This window comes from Phycodurus eques, chromosome 6 (assembly GCF_024500275.1).
Source record: "Phycodurus eques isolate BA_2022a chromosome 6, UOR_Pequ_1.1, whole genome shotgun sequence".
Lineage (NCBI taxonomy): Eukaryota > Metazoa > Chordata > Actinopteri > Syngnathiformes > Syngnathidae > Phycodurus > Phycodurus eques.
Window position 1 is genome coordinate 25,253,558 of NC_084530.1, and position 21,127 is coordinate 25,274,684.

The 21,127-nt window shown below is 39.6% G+C and overlaps 2 protein-coding genes across 3 annotated transcripts in view; one reads left to right on the forward strand and one right to left on the reverse strand.

The window, feature by feature from the left end:
• Positions 1-1,898: 1,898 nt before the first annotated feature.
• The window catches only part of ncf4 (neutrophil cytosolic factor 4), a 26,969-nt gene continuing 7,740 nt past the window's right edge, over positions 1,899-21,127 (reverse strand). The window contains exons 6-11 of one of the 2 annotated variants that reach the window (XM_061679059.1): positions 19,254-19,302; positions 12,114-12,212; positions 9,304-9,455; positions 8,257-8,322; positions 5,368-5,477; positions 1,899-2,819 (exon numbers count right to left, since the gene is read on the reverse strand). In XM_061679059.1, coding sequence (XP_061535043.1) covers positions 2,635-2,819; positions 5,368-5,477; positions 8,257-8,322; positions 9,304-9,455; positions 12,114-12,212; positions 19,254-19,302 — 661 coding nt within the window. In that variant the 3' untranslated portion in view covers positions 1,899-2,634. Of the gene's footprint in view, positions 2,820-3,011; positions 5,478-8,256; positions 8,323-9,303; positions 9,456-12,113; positions 12,213-19,253; positions 19,303-21,127 lie in introns of those variants that run through there. The other variant, XM_061679060.1, reaches the window with a different exon arrangement.
• pvalb7 (parvalbumin 7) overlaps positions 13,654-21,127 on the forward strand; it is a 23,858-nt gene continuing 16,384 nt past the window's right edge. Inside the window, exon 1 of the mRNA XM_061679061.1 lies at positions 13,654-13,985. Coding sequence (XP_061535045.1) covers positions 13,979-13,985 — 7 coding nt within the window. The 5' untranslated portion in view covers positions 13,654-13,978. The remainder of the gene's footprint in view (positions 13,986-21,127) is intronic.

Sequence of the window (21,127 nt, forward strand, 5' to 3'; positions counted from 1 at the left end):
TCATGTTGTAAAATGAGTAGTAAATGCTTTTGAAGTGTTTTGGGATTACAGTTAGGGTTTAAAACTATTAATATGGGCACGTCTAAACATTTTGGTGGGGTATCCATTACTTGTCAAGTTTCGCTATTAAAGTCAATTTCAATCGAACCCGATCATGTACTTGGTGATGAATTTTCCATCATGCCCTCTGGTCATGGGAATTACGTGAAGTGCTGAAAACAAACCGCTATGCAAAGTTTTTTTTTTTTCCATTCCTTCTGCCATAAGGTTGCTCAACGCACTAAATAGAAAAAGAATTGAGAAGCAATCGTTGATCCTGCGTGCCATTCAGCTGGTTGGTGGTTGTCGTGATGTCATGAGCTATTATTTAGGCCACAATTACAAACCGTTTTAACCGCTTCATGGTATCTTTTTCATACCACAACATTTTTAATGATTTTAATGTTTTGATTTCCTGGTCCGATGTTAGGCAGACACATTATAGTTAAATAAACTAATAGCTTACATCGCTAGCTGACCTAGCAGCGCAATTATCCAGCTCTAATTTCGTCAGTGGAAATTTTTGTGTTTGTATCAAATCTTTGCTAGTCTACCATTTCTATCATTTTAATTTTGTAAGTTCTTCCAACATATTGCTGGCGTTGGGTGGAATTCTCACCTCTCCAAAACCATGACTTTTCAGGAAACCAAAATAAACAGCATGTTTGTTGAGCCATTAACATTGCACCGTCAAAGACAGCAAGCCATTTTCAACACTTTACATCTGTCAATCACTTGTAATAATAGCAGACCCATGTGGACTGACCAATCGTATATATTTGTGAAACAAATATGAAATTTGGACGGAAAAGTTTTCCGCCTGAAAGTGAGGCTCTGATACATTTATCATTTAATACACAACAGTAGCTACGGTACATTAACCAAAATATTACATTGCTAGCTGACCTAATAATAATACATTTTATTTATACAGCACTTTTCAGTGTTCTCAGTCACTTTACGTGGCATAAGAAAGAACAACAAACAATACAGTACTGTAAAGATAGATATTTAAAATGTTATAGCTCTTTGAAGCATTTTATCTTATTTCAGTGAGGCACTTTTTTGGCGTGTAGCATTTTTCTGTGGCGATAGATTTGGTGGCAGTTTAAATCTGGATGTCGTCAGATTAACAGTGAAAATTCAGACCGTGTCAGCAGATGTTACCGAGTGGGAGGATGTAGAGGGTGAAAAAGAGAGGCCCGAGCACTGAACCCTGGGGGATACCATAGCAAAGAAGGGGGATGGTGAACAGAGTGCTGTTGTACACCACTGCAAACTACAAGCACAATTTAAAAAAATACAGGTAATAAATTTAAATGCCTCTCTAAAAAATGCATTATTATCTTTGAAGAGGCTGAATTTTGATCTTATAATGACAAACACACATAAGCTACACGCCACCACGGTGTTTATAGCTGCTTTCATCTACGTGCCCCTCCATGGAGTTCAAAGTTGTGAATACAAGGCAGAGTCGTGGAAACGACTCCTTCCCGTTTCTGCGTGGCTTGGCAGTGTGTTCACGCTTGTTAAATGTGGATGCAATTTTCACTCCTTTTCACACTAACCTTAGTGATGGTAAACAAGGGCAAATCCACATTTACTGCACACACACACACATCGCATAATCGTGGCTGCAAAGATGAAAACCATTAACATGTGACAAATGATCTATTTACGCCTCCGTGCACCTGGGCGCCTTGTTTTGGAATATCAACTGTTCTGGCGCTTGAAATAATTATTTTGGAATCCGCTTTTGAATATTAGCAATAAATGTATCAGAGTAAAATTAGCCTGAATAGGAAAGAATAGGAAGAACATTTTCATAATCAATCATTTGGAAACATAAAGATAGGTCATTTTGTTTTGTAAAATTTATTTTATCATCATTTCGCCCACTTTTTTTCACATTCCACTACCACATTTCCCAACAGATTCAAACAAAAACAAAAAAATCATGCTCAAAATTAAAACTATTTTGCCCGTTCCGAATATCTTGGGAACTATTTTCAACATACCTATAATTCCCAAATGCCACACTTTTTCACATTACAATTCCCAAATTTAAGAAATATTTGACATATTCAAATCCTCCCTCCACATTTCTCAACCGATTCAAACTATTCCAGATTCAAAATATTAAGCTCATTCAGGAGATCTCAAGAACTATTTATCACATTCCCAAGTTCCCAAATTTTCACAATAACATTCCCAAGTCAAGAGATATTACATATTTACAGCCTCTTTCCACGTTTTTCAACCAATTGAAATATTTTCCAATGAGAAAATATTGAGCTCGTTCAGGACACGTTGGGAACCAATAATCACATTACTAAAATTCCCAAAATTCTATAATAAAATTCCTAAATATTTGTTTTTCCATATTTACCATCTCCTTCCAAATTTCTTGAACAATTTAAAATATTTCAACTTAAAAAATAGCCAACTTACTGACTTACATTTCAACAATCCAACATTCCACAGCATTTCAGTGCATTTTTATGGCTCGTTTCAGGGTGGCTGTTTTATATAAATATCGCGGAGGCCGAATAAAGAAATATAGCAGATCATTTTGTGCACTATTACTAAACCCTTTCACACTGTCTCAAAAAGACGTAACTTTTCGGACATGTTTTGCTGTTCCGTATACACTAAACGGACACAAAACAGGGAGCTGTGGGCGACAGCATTCTGCTTCCCTGACTTCTGTGTGCAAGGCGATGTCCTGACAAATGTGGCGTTCCTGTTATTGTTCAGATGAGGGGAATGTTGTGGGATCCCTGCGTGAAAGAGGTTAATACATTTCTTTCGCGTCAATCTTGAATTTGTGATACAGTTAGACTTTGCTTCAATGACTTTGGGCAACAGGCGGGATACCGTCAAAATCTAGAAAATGTACTTTTCTTAAAGTGACTCTGAGATTAATGAGCATAACGACTAATATTGCTGGTAGATGAATCTACTGCCGACAATCAAAATTGAATCTTTATTGTGAGAACGTCATCAGGCTAGCAAAAATTAGCACAGCCCAAGGCTCAGAAGTACACCCCATTACATTCAAATGCACAAATCAACTAATAAAAACTTCAGTCTTTTTTTCACCCTTTTCTAACATCGGATTGATGCAATGCAAAATGGATTTCGCCTCGGATGCCAACTTTGAAATATTAATGTGTGTGGGAATATTTAGGTAACACAAAACTGTAATAATGCAATGCAACACCAAGATTATTAATTATTTCGTTCATAAAATACAACCTCCCACGTAATTATATATATATTTTTAATTACTCTAAGAATGAAAAAAAAAAAAAAAAACTCGGAAACATGCATCCGTTTTTAAACAAAACAATTAATAAAATAAGATCATGTGAAAACTATAATGTTTTCAATATTTTTAAACAAATGTGTTCATGTATTTCAACATTCCAATAACGACATTATAGTAGACAGCGATTCAAAAGCTGTTTTATTCGACATGCAGATGTCTGGATATTAAAGTTGCACATCAGTCATTACAGTGAACAGTTATTCAAACGTTGGTTTATTCTATGTGCGGGACTGAAGTTGTGCATCAGTCACCACAGTCAACTATTATTCAAAACCTGTTTTTGTCTGTATTTATTTCCGAACGATTTTAATAGTTTGAAAAACATTCACTATCTCTTAAATAAAATGTTTGGTCTTCAGATTGGAACTCTCAGCTTCCGCTTTGCAGTAGGACCAAAAAGTACTTTTATTGCGTGTATCTAGTATGGTTCTGTTCACATATACAGTGGCTGAAAAATGTATTTAACATCTCACCATTTTTCTCACTACATATATTTTCAAAGGTGCTATTGACATGAAAATTTCACCAGATGTTGGGAACAACCCAAGTACCCATACATACAAAGAAAGTAGAACAAATAAGCTCAGAAATTAAGTTGTGTGTAATAATGTGAAATGATACAGTAAAAGTCAAAAAGTATTGAACACGCCAACTGGTATTTATTTAATACTTTGTACAAACGTCTTTGTTTGACAGCTTCAAGACATCTCCTGTATGGAGAAACTAGTCACATGCTAGTCAAACTAGTCTCTGGTGTGATTTTGGCCCATTCCTCCACCCAAGCAGTCTTCAATCTTGAGGGTTCGGTGGGCTTCTTTTATGGATCTTGACTTTCAGTTCTTTCCATAGATTTTCAATTGGATTCAAGTCAGGTGACTGGCTGGGCCATTCTAGCAGATTTATTTTTTTCTTTGAAACCAATTGAGAGTTTCCTTGGCAGTATGTTTTGGATCATTATCCTGATAAAATGTCCACCCTCGCTTCATTTTCATCATCCTCATAGATGGCAGCAGACTTTTGTCAAGAATGTCTCCTTACATTTGCCCATTAGTCCTTCCTTCAATAATGTGAAGTTTACCAGTACCATTTCCTGAAAAGCAGCCCAACACCATCATGTTCCCACCGCCGAACTTCACTGTTGGTATGGTGTTTTTAGGTTGATGTGCACTGCGACTTCTCCTCCAAATTCGGTGTGCATTACGGCATCCAAACAGTTCCATTTTGTGTCTTGACTCACAGCTTGGCAATGAGACCTTTTGTAGGCCATCAATTCGGACTGAACCAGCTGATATTCATTTTTACTGATAAGGGGCTGGATTGCTGTTTGATTATTGATAGATTTTAGGTGTTGTCTTGGCTTTCCATGCTTCTTTGCACCTCCCTTTCTTCATGTGTTCAATACATTTTCCCTGTGTCATTTCACATTATTACACACAACTTAATTTCTGATCTTATTTGTTCTATTTTCTTCGTATGTATGGATTACTTGGCTTATTAACATCTGGTGAAATTTTCATGTCAATAGCACCTTTGGAAATATATTTAGTGAGAAAAATTGTGACTTGTTAAATACTTATTTCAGCCGCTGTATGGGAATAGTAAAAAATATCATTAATCAATAGTTTTATGTAAAACAGCATACAAATTTTCCATGGGGGTGCCCAGTATGATTTTTTTTCATAGGGGTCCAAAATCCCTGTCACCGCCCTTGTTCCTGCATGTAGAAGAAAATAGCCTTAGAACAACTGTCCACTGTTGTGACCACTATGCATGAGAGGGGTGAGTAATCAAAAATGAGTGAAATGAATCGAAGTGAAATGATCGGACTTTAGGCTTTAGTTTACCGTCCTGACTTAAGAATTGTAATGAAAAAACAACAACGCAAAACCTGCCGTGTCATCCTTCCACATTGTAAACGGAGAGGTCCGAGGCCATGGTCACGAGCAGTTCCCACGGAAACTGATTGACAGGCCTCCGGACCGCCCCCTCTGCCTGACCTCGGCTCTCCTTGATCATCAGCAGCACGTCCTTGTCGTCCAGCACACGGATGAGGTCACCCTCGTAATCGCGGTAGTTCAGCGCGATGTCATCCACCTTGAACACATCCCTGATAAGAAAGACACACACGCACTTCAATACAGCGGTTGCCATGGAGATGAAAACAATGAACTGTTCTCACATTGGATTAATGATGCTTGGTAACACATTACTTTCCTCGTTCTTTTTATTTTTAGTCTGGAGATACATTTTTTATGAGGGGGAAAAAGTTTTGTTTTTTTTAAATATTCTTTTCCTTAACACAAAATTGCAACTGTATCAGAAATATATTAAACATCTGTCACATTTGAGTGCGGATAACAGTGATCATTGTAGTTTTGGCTGTAGCTCTGATATAGGAATTATATTTCTTAAATTAAAGTAAATTAAAAAAAATTTAAAACAATACATTTACTTCATGGAAGTAGCTTTGATTGAGCAACCACATTTCGTAATTTAAATTCACTAAAAGCATGAGATAAATCCCAGCCAATCAATATAATTAAAAAGTTATAAAGTGAAAATTAATAAATAAAAAGTTACATACAATATAATTTTAAAATAATGAAAGAATTACATTAATTGATATAATTAATTTTTAATATATTTTTTAAAATATTCAAATATTTATTGTAACTCTCAAGGCAAGTGGAGGAAGCAGGAAAACGAGCTTCACCAAGTCAAGAAGACGAAAAAAAAAAAGAAAAACAAAACGCGGAAACAAGGCGAGGTGGCCCGAGTTGGAAGACCAACTCGAGCAATGGATTAATGAGCAAAGAACAGCCGGGAGAAGCGTCTCTACAGTCACCATTCGACTGAGTGCAATAACTCGGGGCTTGCCATCATTCCGGGAGGCTTGACGAACCGCTGGACATCCGTGTAAACAGGGCGTTCAAAGTGAAGTGAGCGGCGTGGGAGCCATGGATGACAGATGGCGAACACAGCTTTACTAAGACGAGGAGGCAGCGAGTTACGCCACAATTTGTGAATGGATTGTGGTTGCTGGGGCTAACGTGTCTGCTTGCACTGTTGTTCGAGCTTTCGCACGGCAAAGAGACTGACTCGAACCTGGCGTGTTTGATTGAGAACTCGCCCAGCTGTTCATTTCGGATACGGAAGATGAGGACTTTGATGGATTTGTGGATGAGGATTGATAAAAAAATAACGTGAGTACATTGTTAAATACTTCAGTAAATTACAACCGAACTCAGTTTTGCTCCTGCTGCCTTTTTAAAAACATTGTTTTAGCGTGCTTGCATGCTACCGTATGTTTTAAGCTAGCGTATGTTTTACCATGCCTGCGCCCAATAATACGGTGTGCCTTATGTATGTGTTAAATACAGAAATAGACCCCGTAACTGAGACTGCACCTTTTAATACGGTGCGCCCTATGGTTGTGAAAATGCGGATGTTTAAAAATATGTTATACATTTTTCAAAGTCTATTTTGGACAACACAATACATTCATTTTCTTTATTGTTCTCAACTTAAATAAAAAAGTCAGGACTTATTCCAGGACATAAACACACACACACACACACAATAGAGGAGAGTAGAAATGAAATGATTACAGAACAGCCCAGGCTAATCACTTTAGTGGGGACGAGTGGCTAACGAGCAGATACACTGCTCTAATAAGCATATTGCGTGCGGGCATGTTGGTCCGCTGCGAGATGATGAGGGCACGGAGGGGGTTGAGGGTGTAGAAGGTCCCTCGGGAGCTCATTTGATGAGCGCTGGTGATTGGCAGGCACCAATTTACAAGCTCAAGGTTTTTTTTTTTTTTTTTTGTGGGCACTGTAGAGAATGAAGGCGCTTCTATAATTCACCCCCCCCAGCCTCTTGCAACTGTTTTAATGTACATGTTCATTAAAATTATGTACATACCGTATTTTCACGACCATATGGCACACTTAAAAGTCGTACATTTTCTCCAAAATGGACGGGGCGTCTTATAATGCGGTGCGCCCTATGTGTGCACCGAGTTCCAACATCTATAAATGTTGTTGTGTGATGACCGCTTGACTGACTGGGAGCATTTCCTGCCGACACGCTGCTTATACAGAGGAAACGCGGACGTGGCTGAGGACATCATGCGGACGTAAAGGGGGAAGGGTGCGCGTGAAGGAGGACGCTGAAGGCACGCCCCCAGTAGGTATATAGCGCTGGTCAAGCCAGCCTCCACGCGTAAAGTAACAATCAAGCCAGCCGCCCCTAATTTTGTTCATACGAGGCATTACAGTAATAAGTCGCCAACTCGCGGCGAAAGCCACCTTCAAAATAAAAGCTTCCCAATAATACGGACGTCAATACTCTTCGGTGAAGGAATGCAACCAGCAAGATTAATTTGAATCTTGAGATGCATTAAAAAATATAGTTTATTAGTTTTCTGAGACTTTTATTTTGAAATACAATATCAGATCTTCATCAAACTTCTTTAAGTGGAGTCCTTGGTGGTCTGTCACACAGATCTGGATTTGTCTTGCGATACCAGTGGGATTATGCTTGGGTGGCTTTGGCTCAGTAGGTAGAACAGGTTCGAATCCCTGCTATGAGTGTCCGCATGTCACAGAATGGGCACAGATGGAAAAACGCGGAGCTGTGCGCCTTTTCTGATTTAAGCATACGAGAGAATATAGCCCGTAGTGTACATGTCAATGTCAGTGACCTTTAAACCCTCACCACACGTATCGTCCATTTGCCGCCATTTTGCTCTTCACAGCCTGCCCAAAAATTCAATCATCGCATTTCTGTTAATTTTCCCTGTGATGGCACAGCTAATTGAACTCATACTTTATTTTTTTAAATGTCCTTCGAAAAGAAAGATGACTGCGGAGAGTGACAACTACCTCATGCGAGACATCAGTTCCTTGTGTGTTGGCTGGATGTTGAGGTCCTCTTGAACGCACACGTCTCTGCAAGCATGCGCGCACACACACACACACACACACACACTACATTTACAGTCCATCCTGAGGACATAATAGGTACACCTCCACAGTATAAGAGCCAATGTAGGAGTTCAGCTTTTACACAGATAATACAGTATATACTGAACAAAAATATAAATGCAAAACCTTTGCTTTAACTCTCATTTTTCATGAACCGAACTCAAATATTTAAGACTTTTTCTATCCATCCATTTTCTGAGCCGCTTCTCCTCACGAGGGTCGCGGGCGTGCTGGAGCCTATCCCAGCTATCATCAGGCAGGAGGCGCGGTACACCCTGAACTGGTTGCCAGCCAATCGCAGGGAACATACAACCAATTGCACTCACATTCACACTTACGGGCAATTTAGAGTTGTCAATTAACCTACATTGCATGTTTTTGGGATGTGGGAGGAAACCGGAGCACGCGGAGAAAACCCACGCAGGCACGGGGAGAACATGCAAACTCCACACAGGTAGGGTCGGGGATTGAACCCCGGTCATCAGAACTGTGAGGCACCACCGTGCTGCCAAGACGTTTTCTATGAGCACAAAAGGCCTATTTTGTGAGCACTTCTCATCAGATATTCCACTGACAAAGCCTGCTCAGATGAGAGGTGAAAGGTATTGTAAGCCGTGCCGCACACTGCGCGATGCGGTCGGATCTGCCTGGACCAGATCGTTCCAAAAAAAAAAAAGGAGAGTTACAGAGTCACCCCAGCACATTGAGGGACCGAATATATGGACGGCCTGGACAGCGATCCTGTATATGCGTTTAATGCTGTACATACAGTATATTTTATACCAGTGGCAGACTGATGGGCCACTCATGAAAACTGTTGACAAACCATGCACACTGCGCGACGGTTCAGCTGGGATTAGTCATGTCACTTGCTGTGCGGCAGCTTAATACTAATAAAAATAATAATAATAAGTAAGGGACCAAAGGATTATTTTATAAATGTACCTGGTTTGGATTCCAGAGGGAGTGAGCAGGCAGCATCGCAGGCAGCTGTAGGTGTGGCCTTCTCCTTCGCCCTCCGACTCACTCTCCGGGAGGGGCTTGATGATCTTCACAAAGGATTCTGGAAAAATGCCAGTCTGGTCGTTGACCGTGCCCTGTGGGAAATAATAACAATAATAATAATAAAAGAAAAGTGCGAGGAATTCGCACCTAGAGACGTGTTAGTCTGACTAATTAGCTTGTGCACAATAAGCATGTAAGACTTGTTACTGCACCCAAGTGTTTGTGTATGTGTGACTTGACTGGAAAACAAAGTAGTGGTAAATAATTAAATAAAGGTAAATGAACTAATTATCACTTTTAAAGATACTGGTTGACCTCCAAATTGAACGGAAATGAAAACAAATTTCCCTTCGGAAATAATGGAAATAGAAGAAAATACTTCCATCATAAAACCTCTCCTAGCTGTATTGGCACTGTTTTAAGTAATATTGAAACATTCTTATCATGTGTCAAAAGGAGTAAACCACTGTTAATAATAAAAGGTAAAAACAACCAAGCGCACAGTTTATATGAAAAAGGCAGGAAGAGCTGAGCCAAGATTCGAACCTGAGATTCGAACTGAGAGGCAGACATGCTACCCACTAGGCCACACAAATAGTACAGGTAATTCTCGTCTCAGACGGTGTCACATACGTAAAGCCCCTTCTGTTAATTGTTTCCTGTATTAACAGTTTTGTTTTAAAGAGGAAAAGAAAAAGTGAAAATTAATCCTATGACGCTCGCTCAATTGAGTGATTTGGGGGATATGCAGACATCATGCACAATGTCGTTTAGAATTCTTCTCCCCAAACAGTTAGGTCAAATTCCAAATGCCGTTAAGAATGTACGGGACGAACCCTAAAACAAAGATCAAGAATGATAGAACACTTTTCACCCTCTTTTTTAGACCCTCGCTTGATTTAAAAAAAAAATAAAAATAAAAAATATATATATACAGTTACTCAGTACTTGAGTAGGGTTTTCACGGAAAACATACTTATGCTTACTCAAGAAATAATTGGCGGACTACTTTTTACTTTTACGTGAGTAATTTTTTTCTAAACTAACAACACTCTTGAGTACATTGTTTGGCTTTACTACCAACCTCAGCCATTTAATATTTAAGCCCGCCTCAAGCTCGTCTGCACACAACAGCTGCATGCTGTTTTTTTTAGGTATTTTTAGATTACATTTTAGCAGCACTGCATGACAATAAACAGATTATTGCACTTCTCCATTAGCATTATTGGATCTGTGCACAGAGCAACCAGAAGGTAAAAATAAGACGAAGATAAAAGCATCCCCCTCACTGCGGTCTCTCCATCGCACCCACCTCCTGTTACTTCATCTTTTTTATCCGCTTTTACTGGTATGTACACGCTATGCACTACTTATATGATTCATTTGTAACACTGACATAATAACAGTTTATAGTTGATTTTATCAACTAAATATTTTCCATAGGTAACCAGTGACTAATTTGTGACTACATACAAATGATATCGAACATCGCCAACACCCGTATTCGTTACCGCCGCTATGGTTTCATTGAGCGTAAGATTGTCGAATTCTGTACAACTTCCTGTTCCCGTAAATCTAAGTTATATTCACATTCACGCCTATGGGCAATTTAGTATCCATTTGACATATCAGCCTGGATATTTTTATTTGCTATTGTTCCTATTGTATTTCCCCCAAAACCATTTACAGTCTTCAATTGATCAAAGGCCTGGTACACACATAAGGGTTTTTCAAATCAAAACTCCACACATGAATATAAAAAAAATCCGGCATATACTAGTTTTAGCTGAAATTTTCTTTTGGGAATGGTTGTTTTAAAACATTTATTTAGGGGGAAAAAAATAATTTCAGTTTTATGCAATTTTTTGTCTTTTCCTATATTCAAGCACAATGTTAATGTTCAAACGGTGCATAATGTTACGGTAACTTACAACCTTAAATGTACTTTTTTTGCCTCGTTTTTGGTGAAGCTTACATGCAACTCTAATGCAGTTTAATGTTGGTGGTAAAGGACAGCTAGGTTTTTTTTTTAGATGGTACTTGGTACAAAAAGTATGAAAACCGCTGATTTAGGGCCCAGTCACACAAGGAGAAGTTATGGCATATCACCTATGACAAAACTATTTTCAACTCTGCATTTCCTTGTGTCTGGGTCATTTCAGACCATGGTGACAATTGGTGGAGTCCTCTCCCAAGCATGGGCGGATGCATCCAATTGCCACACACATGGGGCAAGTTAAATCAAACAAAACACGGCTTTTATGCAGCTGGTGGAATCCCCAAAATTATGGGAGTAATAGTTTTTTTTATGTAACTCAGTAATATGTTTTGGTTGTCTTCCCCTTCCAATTCCATCACTTACAACTTTGTTTTGCACATGCGGTGCCCTCCCAAATGTTCCAAGGTGAAAAACCATTAGCGCTACCAACAGCATAAAACCTTCTTTTAAAAACAGCGTTCTCCACCACTTTTACACCTGTTACCACGAGCGCGTGCAGTTAGAGTGAGTGAACACACAATTTAGTGCCCGCTATTTAGGATATTACAGGAGTAAATGAGGCCCTAAGAGCTTTGATTGAAGCTACTGTACAGACAAATGTTTGATCCTTTGTGGAAGTCTGTATTTGTGTTGATTTTGCTGTCATGAAAGCGCACCTTCCTTTAAAGCAGCACTGATGGGTTGGAACGACCCCGCTAACTTCAGTCCACTTAATTCCACCACCTCCTCTGGTCCCCATAAACAGTCTTACCTCCAGCCAGTCGGTATTGACTCGATGCAGCAGGAAGATCAAGTCTCCTCTCTTCAGGTTCAACTCCGCCTTGCTGCTGCTACAAAAGTCAAAGATGGCCTGGCGCAACAGAAAAAACTGTTTTAGTTGAATTTTGTCTTGTAATTAGTACATTTTAGTGTTGCTTTATCTCCCAATTTCAAGGATACGAGTGAGTCAAAGAGAAAAAGTGTCACGATAACAACAGCTGGGTCGACGCCATACCGTGTAAACTAGTACTTTGCGCACCTTTGTAACCTGGAGATTGCGGTACCGTCAAAAACCGTAAACCCCTTTCTACAAAGGAAGTTACGCGAAGGAAGCAAACTCACGTTCAAAGCAGTAGGACACTTTGGACTGGTCATCAGCCAATCCGGGGGCACTAAGGTCGACTGGAAGACATGCAGCGTAGCAGAAGAAGAGCAAGAAGAAGAGGCAGAGAAGGACCCTAATTAAACTCTAGTATCAGTCCTTCCGACAAAGCAGAGAGAAAAGATGTTCGTATTGTTGTATGCTCGGCGGCCGACTGGTTAGAGCGTCAGCCTCACAATTCTGAGGACTCGGGTTCAATCCCCGGCCCCGTCTGTGTGGAGTTTGCATGTTCTCTCCGTGCCTGCGTGGGTTTTCTCTGGTTTCCTTTTGGTCTCCGGTTTCCTCCCACATCCCAAAAACATGCATTAATTGGAGACTCTAAATTGCCCGTAGGCATGACTGTGAGTGCGAATGGTTGTTTGTTTCTGTGTGCCCTGCGATTGTCTGGCAACCAGTTCAGGGTGTACCCCGCCTCCTGCCCGATGACAGCTGGAATAGGTTCCAGCACGCCCGCGACCCTAGTGAGGAGAAGAGGCTCAGAAAATGGATGGATGGATGTTTTATGCTCTGTTTGTATGCGTTGCTGCTCCATGTGTTAAAGTAGCAGGTGTTGGAAGGTTTATAATACATTAGCATAAGCTAACATACAGTCATTAGATGCAATTATATGGTTTGGTTGAACATCTTGGTGTTTATATAAACAATATTTAATTATATTTTGTTTTACTGTATGTGTCAGTTTTACAGTAAATTTCAACTAGGAGTGACAAATAAACAGCTTGAAGCAAGCACGCTTTACTTGTTGTTTGGAGAACTGCGTGAGCACGGGTCTTCCTTTCGTTTTCTCAAAATAAGTTATATGATAGTCTCGCATTTCTTGAGAATGAGAGCGGGCATAAGCACTAAGGAATACTTTAAAAAGGGTGTTCTAATAGGTTTTAAGTGTGTTTGAATAAGTTTAAATGGGTTTAAAGTGTGTATTGGGGTAAAATTATATTTAAAAAATTATGCGAGCTCTCCATATCGCAGATTTTCATTTAATTTTATGTGTCCCCCGTGATTTGCAATGAGAAAATCTGTTCCCAGAATCTTGGAACGACAATGTCGCCTACTTTCCAACTTTTTAGCGATTCAACGAGCACGTTTAGTGCACGTGAACACCTTCTCCCAACATCGGGCCACCCATTAAAAGATGAGCGGCGAGCACAGAAGGAGCCGCGACGAGATGAGGCGCGCATCAGGGCGCGTGAGACAATGAGCTGGGTGGCGAGGCAGCGGCATCAGCATCATCATCAACAGCAGCAGCAGCATCAGCAGCGGCGGCAACAGAACTCAGCTGGCCAAAAAAAGAACGCGGAGTGGCAAGAGCAGTAGGAGGGAGGTGAAGAAGAAGAAGAAGAAGAGGAGGAGGAGGAAGAGGAGGAGGTAGGAATAGTGAAATTTAAACAGAGGTGCGTGGCTGACAGATCACTGCTGCTTTGGTGTCCGCTTGGCTCGCAGCGAGTGAGGAAGATCGGGATCAACTTCACGGGACGATGTGTGGTGAGCAACTTTGCCTTAATTAATCCAAACTATATAATTATTAAGTGTTATTGAGTGTGTGTGTGTGTCAGAATCTGTTACTGGCACACACTTATTATTTGGTTTATGTTCCATCTCTCTCTCTCTCTCTCTCTCTCTCTCTCTCTCTCTCTCTCTCTCTCTCTCAATGCGCAGTGAAATTCCGATAAAACGCAGCATAATAGTGTCAGAAGTGGTGCTTGTGGGGGAAAATAAATAAATAAATAATAAAAAAAAGAGCTAAAATATTTTTTTTATTCAACAGCTGGTAACTCATACTAGAAAGTAGGCAACATTTTGACGAATATATCAGAGTTGACATAATAGGGATTTTGTTGCAAACGAGTTGTTGGGGAAAACGCATGCAATCGTTTGCCTTGAGGGGTCAGGCTTTTGATACCTAAACACCTTAATAAATAGTACATTTTATTCAATTAAAGTACAGCAATATTCTCAGTATTTGAAAAGGTAAAAGATACTGTAGTGTTCATTCTGTAGCCTTTAAATTGTCATCTAATATAGTTTTATGTGGCATAAAATATGGTCTAGGATGGGTCAATAACATGAGTGGGTGCGTGCGTGCTTCTCTTTAATCCAAGTGTGGACAGAATGAGAACTCGAGATTAATTTTCCGTTCACAGATGAACTTGACCATGTTGACACCAACACTCCCAGGGTACACGAAATAAGTCAAAGACACTCAAACTCTTTGAATTGGTGATGTACGACTTTACACAGAACGTTTTGGTGTAGTGTCGATTTGTTTCTGGCTGTAATTTGCCAGTGTTGATGGCAAAAAAACTACCATGGACAACGCAAACGAATTTAATTGCCATTTCTACTCTGAGTCTATAGTTTGATTTGCTTTGTATGGTAGTGTACGACTTCACAATTTAGTGTGTGTGTGCAAGCAAATAAAAAGTATATTTTGGGGGGAAATAATTCAGTCATTTTATTTTTTTTATGTTAATGGTGCTACTTAAGCAAATACAAAATATATACTGTATGATATTCAAATTGTATTAACATTAATCTAATTTTACCATGGAAATACTGCTACACAAGCATATAAAAAGAATGTAAAAGACATTCTAGTAATAAAAATGTTTGAATATATGTTACATGTTTTTGCATTCATTTTCCGTACCGCTTATCCTCAACTACTGTCTCCGGCGTGCTGGTGCCTATCCCAGCTGACTCTGGGTGAGAGGCAGGGTACACACTGAACTGGTCACCAGCCAATCGCAGGGCACATACGTCTCGTTTTTGTGTAAAAATATTGATACACAAGGACAAAAGTGCACATTTTTAAAATGTAATTTTGTTTGAACTATATAAAAAAACAATAATCAAACTGAACGATTTCGATAAAGGTTTTGGTCTGAAAAAGTTCCGAAATGTTGGATTTTCTACAGATTATAGGACCGAGAGAAACCACGACAATAGCCACTAGAGTGCAGCGAGAAGCATGGTATGGCGGGATTGCTATGATCATCTTGGATTTCATAAATGGATGTGTGAACAAAAACTAGCCAGGGACCGTTAAACAAGATGTTTAAATAGAATGGAGCAGTTGGTGTTTGCTATATGGCTCGTTTGCACAGGGAACAATTCGAAATGACGCCTGGGTTGAGATGGCACTGGAGCAATCATCCTGCGCAATTAAGACACGCGCCCACCCGCCTTAACAAGCTTGTAAAAAGCCTTCCTTCCTTGATTAGTGGCAGCTAGGAGCTGGCGTTCCCTGGGTGAAAAGCCATAAGAGGAATACTTTATGAAGCCTGTACTGTAGGTCTCTACTGGAGGGAGATTTGACTCGCAGGATTGTCGGGCCTAACTACCTGCAGGCCAATTCGGAACTGCCAACCATGTTTCCATGGTTACAGCTGCACCGTGTCAAGTGAAAAGAATCCTCATCATTTCTGGCATTCTAAAAGAGATGTGAAGAATGAGGACGCTTAAAGTTTTGAGAGAAGCATGGAGATGCTGACAATAAACAGCCAAGCAGATCCAATCAAAGAAGCCAATCACTCATGAGGCAGGACAAAGTACTACTAGTATTGAGCTCTAGACCATATTATCAGAGACCAAAACTTGCCTGACACCAGAAGTCACCGAAACCAAGACGTTTGAGAGTCAAGACCAAGACCATAAAATCAATAATAAAAACCATGATATGGGTTGAACAGATTAGTATTCTCTCTTTAATTTTCTAAATACATTTGACAGCCAACTGCAACTCTATGAAAGCGCAACATGCAAAAATCTCAAATCTTGACAATTTGTTTCAACTAAATTCTTGCAAAATAAATCCTTATTATTTAAAAATGAAATGCAAGTGAAAAGTATACGAGTGCTGCTAATGGTACAAAGAGTGATTTTTTTAAAATTTGGCATAACCTATGGAAATAAATTAATTAATAATTACATACCATTAATAGATTTAAAAAGAATTCAACTTTTTGTCATACTTTGTATCAACTGACTGGCCATTGTGCTGTTGTCCGCCTCGGCCACCACCATATAAGACAGACAGACTGTACATGGATGTCTGCACAGTATAGACATCTCTGATCCTCACAGTGGATAAAGAATACATGACTTTGAATACGGTTAAAGTGAATGTCTAAATGTGTTTGTGTTCAAACATCATGTGCTTAAAGGGTTATAGATGCATTTCCCATTATGTGTTAGCATTAGCGTTAAGATAGCGGACTAAAGGTTAAGCTTTGTGCTTGTTTTAAATACCAGAATTGTATTGTACAGCTTGAAGCATCTTTTTGGTTGCTGGTCCAGCACCTCCGCCCAACCCTAAGACCTGTTCAAGATCCAGGGTCCATAACCGCCCCCCCCACAGGCTGCTTAGGGTCTGATTTTTTATTTCTTTATTTTTTTAGCGGTGTGGGATTACGATTTAAAAGCAGATGAATAATGAACTTGGTATATTTTGTTCCTTACACTTTCAGCTGAACTTTTGTTGGTTCCTACAGACCAGGGGTACATTTCAAGAGGTGCTTACGCTTTCATTTTGGGGCATTTCTATAGGGTCCCATAAGGTTCATTCGGAGGACCGGTTGCAGTATAGGTATATGTATTGGTACATTGTATTGGAGTAGGGTGGAACTAAACACCCAGTTCTCCGAGGAGAATTGTCACTTAGTGACTGTTTTCCATAATTGAGAGAACACGACGCAGGACGAGCGCGAGCACCGAGAAGCACACCAAGGGGCACTCAGTTCTCCGAGCGAGAACGTGCTAAAATAAAATGTTGAGTAGGCTGGCAGCATTGTGGGTAGATTACACCAGTCTTTCACTGCTGTGTGGGAGAGAGAGTGAGGGAGAGAAGGAGAGGCAAGTAAACTAGAGAGGCTGAACTCAGTTTCCTAATAAAACATCGCTGGAGTGTGCAGACAGTGTGTAGTGCTCATGTTTTTTTTTTTTTTATTTGAATTAAATGCATTGATTTCTGCGTGGCAGCAGTTTCAGAGAAGTGTTTCTGCAAGGGCACAAGGTGCACAAAGAAAAAAAGCTGCAGCAACACGTGAAGTCAGAATTTGCAGTGTGTCACACTTTTGTACAATAAAATAATAAAAACCTCATAGCTGATGGCATTAGGTACACTTGCACAAGATAATGTGATCAAATTATAGAGGTCCTGAAAATTCTGCCTTTACAAACATAATGCAACATTTTGAGCGACACCAATTGATTAAAATATGTTGTAGTTTGCAGCGGTTGTCAACTGCCCTGCATCTTACCGAGAGTTGTTTTTAATACCTCAACACTCATGTACAGAACACACAGAAAGTACTCATACTCTAAATCAGTGATTCACAACGACTGTGCTTCAAGAGATTCTACAACGTTGTACATGTGCAGCGGGAAATTATCAAATTTCATCTAATTGTTACAAATTATTTATGACAAATAACTTATCTTTGTTCAACTATCTATGCCAACCATGTATAGTGACAGGCAGAACAATTAAATGCTTTTCCACTAGATTGCAGAAGGTACACTTAACCTGGGCATCCATCAGCTGCCATTTATACAACAGAATAGCTGTGTTTAACTAAACAGACCCAGATTTCACACTATGGTCAAGTCGTGAGTAAATTGAGACATTATTTCAGTGACATTTTTGTTCAGTGGACTACCATGAGATTTTTGTAATTTAAAATATGTGCCTTGGGTCAATACAATTTTTATAAACATTAGAGCGTCTGCCTCACAGTTCTGAGGACCGGGGTTCAATCCCCAGCCCCGCCTGTGTGGAGTTTGCATGTTCTCCCCATGCCTGCGTGGGTTTTCTCCGGGCTCTCCGGTTTCCTCCCACATCCCACAAACATGCATGGTAGGTTAATTGAAGACTCTAAATTGCCTGTAGGTGTCAATGTGAATGCGAATGGTTGTTTGTTTATATGTTCCTTGCGATTGGCTGGCAACCAGTTCAGGGTGTACTCCGCCTCCTGCCCGATGATAGCTGGGATAGGCTCCAGCACTCCCTAGTGAGGGTAAGCGGCTCAGAAAATGGATGGATGGATCTTCAGTATGATGAGTGGAAATAGGATGCACTTGAACGCAATTGAAATTGTTCTGGGGGTGAATGCATCGGATTGTTATGTCTTTTTTATTTTTAATACATTTGCATAATTATTATAAATTACATTTTCAGTTTGACATAATGGCATATTGTGTGTTGAATTTTCAGGCAAAAAATGAATTTATTCCATTTTGGAATATGGTTGTAATGGAACAAAATGTGGAATAATTGAAGCGGTTTGAATGATTTCCGGAATTCAGTGTAGCTAAATTAGGTAGCTAATAATAAACAGTGTTAAATTAATACCTGTATGTGTTTTGTAAACTTTGTAATTACACCGTGTGCCAATGCAGTACAAATAATTTCACCGCAAATGGCAACCCTTTTCCTACCAAGTTGACGAGTTAGATGTTGATGCATTCAATCAAATAGTGGAGCCAATTGTGTAGCATGTAAAAAACTCTTCAACTTCACAAAGAAACTCAGTATTGATTCTTTACATATGTTTGTACATATTGATTTTCAGTTTGAATGCGTGCGTCTGCGCCCCCGCATGGTCTCGTGTGATGTGGTGGACCTGGCTGTCATGGGTTGTTTTAGTTTTGCTCATGTGGATTTAGTGTGGTTGTTACTCTGTGGGTGGCCATTGAGATGGTAACCAAAGCAGCAAAAATAAATACAGACAATTAAAATAAGCACACATTTACCTCAGCCCTGGGAGAGGAGAAGAGGTCCGTCTTGGGTTTGACTGTCTTCCTAAAAGAGAAAGAAAAACATGCAAATATTCTTACAATGAACTCAAGAACACATTATACATTTTGTCTAGTATGGAGTGCGATTTCAAAAGTGGAACAAACCGTGTTTCTATTGATATCAACACTAGAATGTCCATGTGGGGGTGGGAGGCATGCATGAGAAGGGGAAGTAATGAGAGTCAAATTTTGCATCATTTCCTCTTGAGAGAGTCCCCCCTTACCACATGTTCTCCTGGCGAAACACGGCATGTGCTAATCATTAGACGGCTGAATGGTCATAGCAAATAAGGAAGTAAGCACAAATCCTGACACCTCTGTGGCTTATAAATGAACGATTGTTGACCTGACTCATGACTCCCACGTTAGATTCATAACTTTTCAGTAGTGAACTTGGTGATAAGAAACAGGTCATTTGATACCATCACATTGTCTATTAAGTTGCGGTCGACAAGTGTACGTTGACTGAAACTGCAAAATGTATGTTAATGACAGAAGTCAAATACCATGAATCTTCTGCTATTTTTAAAACAAATTGTCAAAATTACTAATTGCAATGTTTTTTGTTTTATTACAATTTCCAAGAGGAAATAAACATTCAAGTTTAAATGCACTTTACCTTTACAGGGTTTATACACAAATGTCATGTTTTTACTTTTGTACTTCATATGCACAAATAATTTATGTGCAAATCTTCAGGTGTTTTATTGCTTTAAAAATGTGACGTGATATACGACATTTTTTTTTTTGTACATGGCATGAAAATAAATTATTTGTGTATTTCTATTTCTTATTGAATCGATATCAAAGCATTTAAATCAATATCGAATCGAATCGCAACCTGAAGAATCGAAATCGAAATAAACTGTGAGAAAGAAAGGTTCTTAACAATGCCTTGCCCTAGAGGGCATACAGATCAATGAGGTCCGTGGACATATTTAAGTCACCAGTGGTTTTTCACCAGTTCATTCATTATTTAATAAGGATATAGGCTCCAGCACACCCGCGGCCCTAGTGAGGATAAAGCGGTACAGAAAATGGTTGGATGGATAGCATCAACATTCAATGCTCCAGTCAAGCACGGATCACTGAGTCCTCTTCCGCATATAGACATCTCTATGGGAAACTGCGCACCACTTTTAAAGGGGATGAAAGAAGCGGCTTTGATTGGTCAGAATTAAAGTCAGGCGTGGTGACACCCACATCAGTCCAGACGTCCCTTTTAAATGTGCTTGGTGTGCACCGGTCCAAAAAATGACCAAAAACCATGTCAAGCCCGCCTCCGGATTTGCGCTAGTCACAAAAGAGCCTATAGTGTTTAATTTTTTTTCCAAGGAGACACTGTGAACATGAATTCCTATAGGAAATTTTTTGGGAAATGCAAATAAAAATGGAGGTTGATGAGTTTAGAGGTTCCACTGTGAACTAGATTCACAAAGGCTTTGGCCAATGTGATGATTTATAATAATAATAATAATAATGCATTCAATAAATTTTCTACAATTACTCAGAGGGTTAAATGCCTACTGTTCACATTTTTATGAATGGATTACATCTGACATCCACCACACATGTCCACGAAGCTCAGAATCTGTCTTTCTGTAACCCGATCAAATTCACAAAAATGGTGTTAGACCAGCGGTCTATCTACTGCATGGACTAGGACGTGGTGCCAGCAGGCAGAAGTTTAGACTGACTTTCTGTTACCAGGTTATCACTGCGCCGGGCCGCATGCCAAAGGGCATACCATTGCTGCACCGGTAAGACAAGTTTAGGACAGACAGGTCTGCCAAATTGGCAAACATACGCAGCAAGCTTTGCGTTTGCAC